The sequence below is a fragment of the Nelumbo lutea genome, chromosome 1 (genome assembly GCF_056320005.1).
Source record: "Nelumbo lutea isolate HS-2025 chromosome 1, American lotus-T2T, whole genome shotgun sequence".
NCBI classification, from domain to species: domain Eukaryota; kingdom Viridiplantae; phylum Streptophyta; class Magnoliopsida; order Proteales; family Nelumbonaceae; genus Nelumbo; species Nelumbo lutea.
This window is the reverse complement of record NC_142684.1, coordinates 30,064,650-30,075,716: the sequence shown is the minus strand read 5'-3', so window position 1 is coordinate 30,075,716 and position 11,067 is coordinate 30,064,650. Positions and strand designations below refer to the sequence as shown.

General features: G+C 40.0%; 1 protein-coding gene across 2 annotated transcripts; it reads right to left on the bottom strand.

Moving 5' to 3' along the window:
• Nucleotides 1–507: 507 nt before the first annotated feature.
• On the bottom strand, nucleotides 508–4,526 carry PDE247 (Tetratricopeptide repeat (TPR)-like superfamily protein). 2 transcript variants are annotated; one of them, XM_088985462.1, is made up of 2 exons: nucleotides 2,781–4,508; nucleotides 508–849 (listed from the first exon to the last, which is right to left on the bottom strand). In XM_088985462.1, exons 1-2 carry the CDS (start codon nucleotides 4,228–4,230, stop codon nucleotides 785–787), a joined length of 1,515 nt encoding a protein of 504 aa, XP_088841588.1. In that variant the 5' UTR covers nucleotides 4,231–4,508; the 3' UTR covers nucleotides 508–784. The 2 variants fall into 2 exon arrangements, with proteins under 2 accessions (XP_088841588.1, XP_088841581.1); XM_088985455.1 differs by lacking the exon at nucleotides 508–849 and having other exon boundaries at nucleotides 2,445–4,526.
• Between the last annotated feature and the right edge of the window lie 6,541 nt (nucleotides 4,527–11,067).

The following is an 11,067-nucleotide window of genomic DNA, read 5'->3' as shown; positions in this document are numbered from 1 at the left end:
GAGCTAGCTATTCATCAACACCAACTCCTCTAGGCACAAGGTTCTCTCTCTCCTCTTCGTTCTTCTTAGTTTTCTCTTCAACCGAACAAACCAAATAGGGCTCTCTCCTCCTCCTCTGCAACTAAAGCGGTAATGCTATTGCTAGCCACACATCTTCTCTACAGCCAGGTTTCCGATTTATTTGGCCAAGGAAGAGTGCTTGGCAGAATCTAAAAATCGCCTAAACAAGGCAAAGTTCTTTCTTTGCATCAAAATACCCGAATCTAGGTATGGTTTTCTTGTAAAAATTGGGAAAAAGCCCTTATAGGTTAGCATTGGGATTGTTGTGTAATGGGATTTTGTTGCTGAGATAGCATAATTGGGTTTGACCCGATTATAGTTGGCATCTACAATTACCCATGAGCTATGATAATAACGACTCGGAATTTCATTTTTGATAATATGACCTTACTAAAAGTGACAATAAAATTGTAAATTGTTTATGCTTATATGTTGACAGAACAACTGTTTTAACCAAAATCATCTTATATACTGTCTATAAATTTTCTTTTTACACATAAATCAGAACAAAAAAGTACAAGAAAACCAGGAGACCTCTATATATTGTTAACTGTATAATCAGTTAGCAAACCTATACCGACCCAATTATTAATAGGACACAAACCACAGAACCAGAACTGATAATCAGTTCTATTGGGTAGACCCAACAGGCTTTTTCTCTCACAAAAATAGATTATGTGATTAAGATGGTAAAACATTGTAGCAAGGTACGAACTCACAAGTTCTACAGCCAACAGTCTTTGATGGCTTCTGGTCTAAACTCCAGATAGTATATCTGTATATGGTATTCTGTAAAGTTCAAATAGATATGTTATTAGGCATTTAAGAAAAAGTATGCAATAAACAAAACCAATTTAAGCTAATATTCATTAGTCAAAAAATGGGATATGGAAAAGAGAATATTAACAGTTTTGTAAGAATTTCAACATTAATAGGGTTGAAGGATGGATTTCAAATGAGTAATTGAGGACAGTAAGCCGAGCCCAATGAACTGTATTAGTGTGAGGCCAAGTCCAACCAGATGCTAAGGTTCCCCTTGCTCAAGCTTCAACCGAAGTGGCCTGACATCAAAGCCCAATAAACAGTTCCTATTGTAGTTTCATTGATGGAAATAATGAAGACTAAGCAATAGGGATTCACTCAGAGAGTAGTGAAGGTGATAAGTACTCCACTTGACGAATTTACATTGCATTTGGCCTGGGCCTATTTAAATTTTAAAATATTCTCAACCCAAGCCCGTCCAAGTTGCATCCTATTCTTGGCAAGGGCTTTACCCAGGTAAGTAGTTCTCTATGTTTTATAGATCTCTTGGGTTCTACTAATTTCATGATTCTGGTTGGAGTGAACTTCCAAATCGCCTTAGTGTGGACAGTGGAGAAACTGTTTTTTCTTGAGCCTGTAAATGGACTGGCCTGGATAAACTTTAGGCTGTTTGGTTTGATGAAAAATAAGAGAGAAACCGAATATTAGAGGAATAGAAAGTTAAGGGACAGTTATTAAGGAATTTTACAAAATTTGTTATGAATTTCCCTTAATGTTCTATTTCTCTTATTTTGTCTTATTTCCTATCAAACCAAAAATAGCCTTAGGCTAAATTATAGGGATCTCTGCTGTAGTTTGGGAGGTGTGACACTTACCCTCCCCCTCCCATTTTTTGTTTTTATAAATCTTAGTAGTTATGTAATAAAATATTATTATTGAATCTAATAAAAGATTGATTAGGGGACTGGTGAGAGATGTGATCATCTCTTCTCCTTTTCTTCCATTTTCTTCTTCTTTCTCTTGCTTTGAACCTTCTCTTTTCTCTAATTTTCTTTGATCGAATCATTGATCATTTTTTTCTTTGATCGAATACAACTGTTTATTGCAGATTTTTATTTTCTTCTCCTTTTAAGTTGTTATTCTTTAATTCTCCCTTCTGGATCTGCATCGATTTCCCTGGCGTGTCATTCCACTAGGGCATCAAGTCAGGGACAAATAAAGATTTTGCACTAAATTCAACACATTACTGAATGAAATAACACATATTCATCAATAGATTTACCATTAAGATGCCATTAGAAATACTGAATTATAGAAGAAAATTCTTCCTGCACAAAAAGATTACAAAGTGAATCTAATCACCAACAAATATGGAGATCATCTTCAAACGATTATGGACATATTTCAAGATCTGCTACAATCCTCAGCCTCTGGTATATCTTTTTTTTTTTTTTTTGAAAAAAAAAGTTACATTTCCAATGAAACAGTTCAACTGTCCGGCGCAGTCTGAGTCTGATTCCTACAACACTTGTAAAAGGGTATTTTGTTGCCCACCACCATGGTTTATACCTTTTTCTGTATCTTTTACTCTCTATGCTAAGACTGAAAATACTATAAAACAATTGGCATAAAATAACAATCCATATCTAAATCTAATAACATCAATTTATATAATTTTCTTGCTTTTCACTTTTTACTTTATCTTCAGACTTCAATGTGAAAAAAAAAAAAAAAGCATAATGATATGATCTTGCTTTCTCTTTCTATTTGCCTTAGTACATCTATGCATGATGATCAAAGATAAATATATTTACTAAGAACATTAGTTTAGTGTGTTCAATCATGTGCAGGTAGTCCCCCTTCAATCGCCTCAGGAATATACCCACATAGGCTCAATTCATGTGACAAAAAACTGAGCATATCATAAATATAATGAGAGAGTAAATGAGATTTATCACCAGCCACAAATTCATGGATGTTGCAGTCAATCTCAATAGCACTGAATCCCGGTTTCTTCCTTATTCCGAGTGCCTTCATTGTATTCCTAACTTTTCCTACACCATCCCACCTACCAACAGCAGCGTACATGTTTGAAAGAAGCACATAATTGGAATCACAGCTAGGATCCAAATCAGTTAGATAACTCATCAGTTTTTCAGCTAAACTGAGATTCCCTCGATTCCTACATGCAGCCAGCAATGAACCCAATATAATTTCATTTGGCTTCATGGGCACGCTTTCTATTATATGCAACGCATCTTCCATCTGACCAGCCCTGCTAAGGAGATCCACTATGCATCCATAGTGCTCAATTCTAGGGGTAATTTTGTAAATCCTCTTCATCATATCATAGAATTGGAGGCCCTCATCAACTAGGCCGGCATGGCTACAGGCAGTAAGAGCTCCTGTAAAACTCACTCCATCTGGTTCAAACCCCTCCTTCTGCATCAGAGAGAAGTATTCTAGAGCATCCTTTGCATATCCATTAACAGCAAAGCCCACAATCATCGAGTTCCATGAAACCAAGCTTCGTTTAGACATTTTCTCAAACTCCTGTCTTGCGAATTCAATAGATCCACACCTTGCATACATGTCTATCAACGAGTTGCTTAACCGGATGTTCTCACCAAAGTCCCGTTGCAATACAAAACGGTGTATCCATAAGCCAAGCCCAAGTGCCCCCAAGTTTGCACATGCTGAGAGGACAGAGATGATGGTCACATAATCAGGCTCTATTCCTGAGAGCTGCATTTCTCGGAACTGTTCCAATGCTTCCTCAAAGTATCCTTTCTTGACAAACCCACCAATCAGTGCAGTCCAAGAAATTTTGTCTCTCTTTGGCATCTGATTAAACAAGGCAATTGCATCCTCGACAGCCCCATTTCTCATATACCCATCAATCATTGTGTTCCAAGAAAACGAATTCTTCATATACATTTCATCAAACATCTGGCGAGCAAGATCTGCACGAGCACATTTAGAGTACATATCAACAAGCGCAGTCCCCAGCATTACATTATACTTATCCAAGCCCAATTTTCGAACGTAAGCATGGATTGAAGCTCCAAAACTAAGAGCCTCTAAAGGGTAATCGGCACAAGCAGAAAGAAGAGTTACAAATGTAACGTAATTGGGCTCCACGCCGCTGATTCTCATATGGGTGAACTCAGCGGCTGCCTCGGCCAGTCGACCGTTTCGGCAGCGACGGGAAATGGAGGAGGTCCATGAGACGATGGGATCGATAGGTTGGTCGTTTCGACTGAGGACAAACTGCTTTTTATCAACTGATTGGCTGCGATTAGGGTTAGGAAGGTGGGATTGGGTTGGATTAGGTTGGGTAAGAGGTGAGGATAATTTGGGAGGTTGTGATAGTTGAGTCGTGCTGGAAGAATAAGCAGAAACACTCATAGTCCAACTGCAAATTACCGTTGACCGTTTAAAATGTAGTTATAAAAAGCAGATTACAGTAGAGAGAACGAAGGCGGTTCGGATCGTCTGCGTTTGGACAACAAGGAATTTACCTTCGAGTATATAGCAAATCGTGCTGGATACAAGGATATTGTTCTCTCTCTCGCGCTGAGTTGTCCGTCGGAGATGTTTAAGTACACGACGCTGGAGATGTTTTCTGTTTTATCTCTAAAGTGTTCTGTAGTGTGAAAGAAAAATTGGTGAGTGTGAATTGGATTAGACCAATCCACACTCACATTGGCGTTTTATAGCATGGTGTGGATTATTCTTGATGAGGGCGGATTTGGCCCTCCACTGAAAATATGACATCTGGCACCTCATGCCAACTAATTGCAGCCTCATGACAATTAGGTAGCTCGCCACTTATGGTCAATTCGGCACTTACAGGAAGCCTGGCGTCTCACGAAGAGCTCGCCACTTAGGGGCAGTTCGGCACCCACAGGCAACCTGGCATCTTACGAAGAGCTCGCCACTTAGGGGCAGCTCGACATAGGCAATTCGCCACAGGCAGCTGGCCACTCCACAGGCAGCCTGACGTCTTACGAAAGATCGGCACTTACAGGCAGCTCAGCATAGGTAGCTCTCCACTTAGGGGCAGCTCAGCGTATAGCAGGAAGATCTCCTGCCTGACAATCATATCTGATAGATCCGGAGACCTGCGCCCACATCTCTCGCCAGGCGGCGCCGTGCCTGTCAGCCCTGAGAGTTGTCCCTTTCATGGCAGAGCCGTACCCTGCAACAGCTGCATGCACCCGCCACCTCAGCTCTGGCAGTAACGACTGCGACAGAGAGACAGAAGCGGTTATCCCTGACTTGACAGAGGCGGTTATTCCTAATTTGACTGGACACCACTATATAAGGATTCCAATCCCCAAAGACAAGGGGAGAGAATGAAAAAATGGAGGTAGTCCCTGCTCTCTAGCTCTCTCATTTCTCTAATATCGTCTTCAAGCTCTCTACAATCAGAGTGCTAACTTAAGCATCGGAGAGTCCCCGTCGGGTAAATACCCTCGGGTCCCCTGATTCGTTCTCACAGGTCTCTCAGCTCCTACCGCCTACAAAGAGGAGGAAAATATGGAGTTCTCACAGGTCCCTCAGCTCCCACCGCCTACAAATGAGAGAAGATCACCTCATGCAGAGGGCAATCGGGTTGCGCTACACCAGGGAGCTCCACCATTCGCTGAGTCACAGGCCGCCTAGCAGCAGGTTAAATGACGAGTCCACCAAGGTAGCTCGCCATCAGGGAGCTCGGCATAGCTCTCCCCCAGGCAATTCGCCATCAGGGAGCTCGGCATAGCTCTCCCCCAGGTAGTTCGCCACCAGAGAGCTCGGCATAGTTCTCCCCCAAGCAGTTCGCCATCAGGGAGCTCGGCATAGCTCTCCCCCAGGCAGTTCACCACCAGGGAGCACCACCATCCTCTGAGTCACAGGTCACCTAGGAGCAGGTCAAATGATGAGGTACTTAGCCAAAAAATAAAAAAATTGGTACATGACGACCAGAACCGGTTACATCAATTGACGCCATCTGTAGGAACACGCTACGAAAAGCTAAGTTCTCATCCTACAAAAGCTAAGTCCTCACTTTTTAGAAATTGAAGCTCTCGCTTTATAGTTTACATTTTTTATGAACTCAAAGACTATGCAGGGAGCCAGCAGAATAAGCAGCTCTACCAACTTTACTTTCAATTCAGATAAAACCTCATCAGTCCTCTCCGCAAGGTCTCCTCTACAAAGACGAGTTCTTCGTGGCTTATGTGGGAGTTGGCGGCCAACAGACTACATAGGCACCCTTGCTAGTCAAGCCTTACAAGGCTCCCATGTGAGCTAGTGACCTAAAGTTAGTAGTGCTGCCCCCGAAGGTCGAGCTCCTAGTAGCTTCTTGTAGGAGTGGGTGACCGGCATTACGAGGCTGATGCAACGCAATCACAGGTAGCTCGGCACCTAGTCAGCTTGACACCTGGTCAGCACGACACCTCACAAGCAAAGCCTACAGGCCACATTACTGCATAAGACACAGTCGCCTCTTCAGCATGGGCAAAGTCAAGAAGAGTGGACTATGAGTTGCTCCCAAAGCCTACGGGCCACATTACTACTTAAGACCCAGTCACCTTTTCAACATGGGCAAAGACAAGAAGAGTGGACTACGAGTCACTCCCAAAGCCTATGGGCCACATTATTGCTAAAAACCCAGTCGCTTTCTCAACATGGGCAAAATCAACAAAAGTGAACAATAAGTTCCCACAAAGCCTAAGGGCTACAGTATTGAATTGGCGGAGACCTCATCACCTTATAGGTAGCTCGCCACTTGCAGGCAGCTCGCCACATACAAGCAACTCCCAAAACCTAAGGAATTGGATCAGCAATTACTAGCTCGTTGACTTACAGGCCAAAAGAAGAAATCTACTCCCTTCACTGAGTTACTCTCAACTCGGGAGTGGGGGGAAAATGATGAGGGCGGATTTGGCCCTCCAGTGAAAATATGACACCAGGCACCTCATGCCAACTAAGTGCAGCCTCTTGACAACTAGGTAGTTCGCCACTTAGGGGCAGCTCAGCAATTACAGGCAGTCTGACGTCTTACGAAGAGCTCGCCACTTAGGGGCAGCTCGGCACCCATAGGCAGCCTGGCGTCTTATGAAGAGCTCGCCACTTAGGGGCTACTCAACACCTACAGGCAGCTCGGCATAGGTAGCTCGCCACTTAGGGGCAGCTCGGCATAGGCAGCTCGCCACAGGCAGTTGGCCACTCCAAAGGCAGTCTGGCATCTTACGAAGAGCTCGGCACTTACAGGCAGCTCAGCATAGGTACCTTACCACTTAGGGGCAGCTCGGCGTATAGCAGGAAGATCTCCTACCTGACAACCGTACCTGACAGATCCGGAGACCTGCACCCACATCTCTCGCCAGGCGGCACCGTGCCTACCAGCCCTGAGAGCTGTCCCTTGCCTGGTAGAGTCGTACCCTGCAACAACTGCATGCACCCACCACCTCAGCTCTGGCAGTAACGACTACAACAGAGAGACAGAGGTGGTTATGCCTGACTTGACAGAGGCGGTTACGCCTAATTTGACTGGACACCACTATATAAGGACTCCGACCCCCAAAGACAAGGGGAGAGAATGAAAGAATGGAGGTAGTTCCTGCTCTCTAGCTCTCTCATTTCTCTAATATTGTCTTCAAGCTCTCTACAATCAGAGTGCTAACTTAAGCATCGGAGAGTCCCCGCCGGGTAAATACCCTCGGGTCACCTGATTCAGTTCTCGCAGGTCGCTCAGCTCCCGTCCGCCTACAAAGGAGAGAAGATCACCTCATGCAGAGGGCAGTCGGGTTGCGCTACACCAGGGAGCTCCACCATTCTCTAAGTCACAAGCCTCCTAGGAGCAGGTCAAATGACGAGTCCACCAAGGTAGCTCGCCATCAAGGAGCTCGGCATAGCTCTCCCTCAGGTAGTTCGCCACCAGGGAGGGCCACCATCCTCTGAGTCACAAGTCACCTAGGAGCAGGTCAAATGACGAGGTACTTAGCCAAAAAATTAAAAAAAAAAAAAATTGGTACGTGACCAGAACCGGTTACATCAATTCTACATCACACTTTTTATTTTGTATCTCATATACATTTTATTAATGATACACATAGTTAATAATAAATATTTAAGTTTTGCATTTTATATGATAAATATTTTGAAAAATGTATCAATGAATTAATATTAACCAATAAATATTAATTTTTTATAAAACAATAGTAAAATAATTAAATTGCCTTGCTTGAGCTTGACCTCCTTAGACCCCAATTAATCAAATTACCCTTGAATTTCCAAAATTATCAAATTACCCACAAACTTCTCTAAAGTTACCAAACTACCCATATCCATATTATCAAAACTAACCAAGCTTTCTAATTTAACCTAATTTGAAGGAGGCACTATTCATCTCCTTCCTCCTTGAATGAGAACAATGCGGTGGTGGCAACCAAAACCTCCCCCCATTCATTCTCTCTCTCTCTCTCTCTCTCTCTCTCTCTTCTTTTTCTTTATTCCTTCTTCTTTTTCCTATTCTTCTCCTCTTCTTCTTCCTCTCCTTCTCCCTATTTGCATCGCTCTCAGACCATTGTCCAACTCTGATCTCCAACCATAGAGGAGACTTCGCAGCCACAACACCCGCCCAGTCTTCCTTCCATTTTATCTATGATTTCACACTATTTTTTCCCCCATCCTCTATCATCTACATTGACTCCCTTCACCATTCTCGGCCTCCTCTAACTGTTTACAGACTCCCCATGTTTTCCTCCATTGGTTGAGCAAAACTGAAATAGGCGGTCATCACCTGCACCATTTATTAAGGTATCAGACAGAAGTCACACTCGGAAGAACGCCCCCTCTCACTCACTTCCTAGTTGCAAGCACCGATCATTACGACTACCGCAGCTCAAAGAAGAAGGGAGTCAGTGTAGCATGAAATCAAAAATAAACCGTGGAGGGGACATATCCACGAGTTTTTCCCGTTGACACTATATTGGGGTGTGGACAGAGCCAGTCCATGATATAGAATGGACAGGTCCTATCCACACCCAACCAAACGGGTCTTCATCTCATGGACGAGACCGAAATGGGATGAACGCAGTGCCAAACACCGCCTATGTTGTCATTAGTTAATGTTTTCAATACATAATTGGGATATGCTATGGGACACTTGTAGGAAGAAAATGTGAATTCACCATAGTGCCATTAGAGTTGAATCCAACATATCTAACAAAAAAAACAAGACAAACATATCTAACAAAAGAAAAAGTGTTGAATCTGGCATGGGTCTATGTGTTGTATTATCTATATCTATACTATATAAAAGTGTGGATGTAGTGTGAAATTCTTTTTGAATTAAAATTATCCTCTATTTCTTTGTTTGAAAAAGGGTATAAAAGTCCTTTTAATATAATTTTAATGCCAGTTTTAATGACTATTAAAATTCTCATATTTATGTATTTAATCTATCTCTAATTGTAAGGGTTGAAAATATAACTTCAATTATTAATTTCCACCTCGTTTAATTCCCTCTCATTAAATCTTATACTTAGGCTATGTTTGGTTTGAAGGAAAAAAGTAGGAAAAAGAAGGGAAAGATAGGGAAACTTATACAAGGCTTGTAAAGGTTTTCCTACCTTTCCCTTACTTTCCCTACCTTTTTTCCTTTAAACCAAACATAAACTTAAGGTATTAAATCTCATTTTCTCTTATTAAATCTTATATTTAATTTATTTTTCACTAATAAATGCTATTAATTAGATATATGCCAATATTTTTAATAATATAAACTCATATTTTAGAGCTAACTAGAAAACAAAACCATTTTTTATCCAAGTGGTGACTAAGCAATTCAACCATCCGAATTAAATTGATTAACCTATGAAGTCATAGTTAGGTAATAAAATTTTTAATAAATATAAAAATTTTCAAAAATGTTGAAAAAATTAGATACATTTATGATATTTTTATTAATCAAATTAAAAAAATAAGAGTAATAAACAATAATAATTTTTATTGATAATGAAAATGAAATACATAATTTAGAACTAGCCAAAAATGAAAATTAATAATTAATAATAAATAGTTCAACTTTTGGGTTAAATGTGTTAAGTTTAATGTCAAAAATAAATAATAAAAATTAATAAAATATATAAATATATAAATTTTGCAAAAAAAGCATTCAAGCACATGTGTAATATCATATATTTATCATATTAAACAAAAAGTAAATATGACATATCATAATTATTTTTACAAAAAAATATATAGAAAAAAAATGAATACATCTATAATTCTATGTTTACTCTTTTATTAAAAATATGAATAAGATTGTAAAACTATCTTTTGACTAAAGTACTCATTTTTGAATTTAGTCCTTATTTAATTGTAAGGTTTAAATTATAAATTAAACTACTACTTTTCACCTCATTCAATTTCCTCTATTTAAATCTTACATTTTTTTGATAAATAAATAAAAAAGAAGATACACCAAAAAGATAAAAGATTATAAAAGAGTAGTCTAGCCAAGTAGGTAGCTTAGTCAATGATACTTGAAACTTCACAACTTGATATGATTATCACAATTTGGATGAGGTATTTATGTAATCATATTTGGACTTTGCAATATGCATCCAATTAATAATAAAAACAATATATAATACATATAATACATACAGTTTATAGAAAATTTGGATATTATTACTATCATTATCATCATCTAGAATTGCTATGTGCAAAACACATGCACACTTACTAGTTTAGGGTAAAAGACTTAAACATACCCTGAGTTTTCATAAATTGATTTAATAAACATGTCCTATATTTTTGAAAAAAATAACTTAAATATATCATGTAAGTTAACCCTACAAGACTTAAACATGCCCTCATTCAATGAAAAAGCATGTATGAGATCATTTAAAATTTTTAAACTCCCATTTCATCCTTCTTAGAAGAAGAAGAAGAAAATGGAGAAGAAACAAGTGGGATGAGAAGAGAAAAAATGACCAATGGACTTGTTTAGTTAACAAAAAAAGACGACAAAGGAGGGAAGGAGAGAGAGAGGACAATTAACTACTGGACCAATGTAATGAAGATGGAATATCCAATTTCAGATAACGATATTGACAGCATCCAAAAGGTGTTGTGTTTAATTTTTGAAAATAACAATGATGAAGTGCATTTTGGCAGCTCCCGGCTGGCAGGTGACTCGGATGCCTGGCTAAATAATCCCTACCTGGAATGTGGCTTGGATGCCTAGCT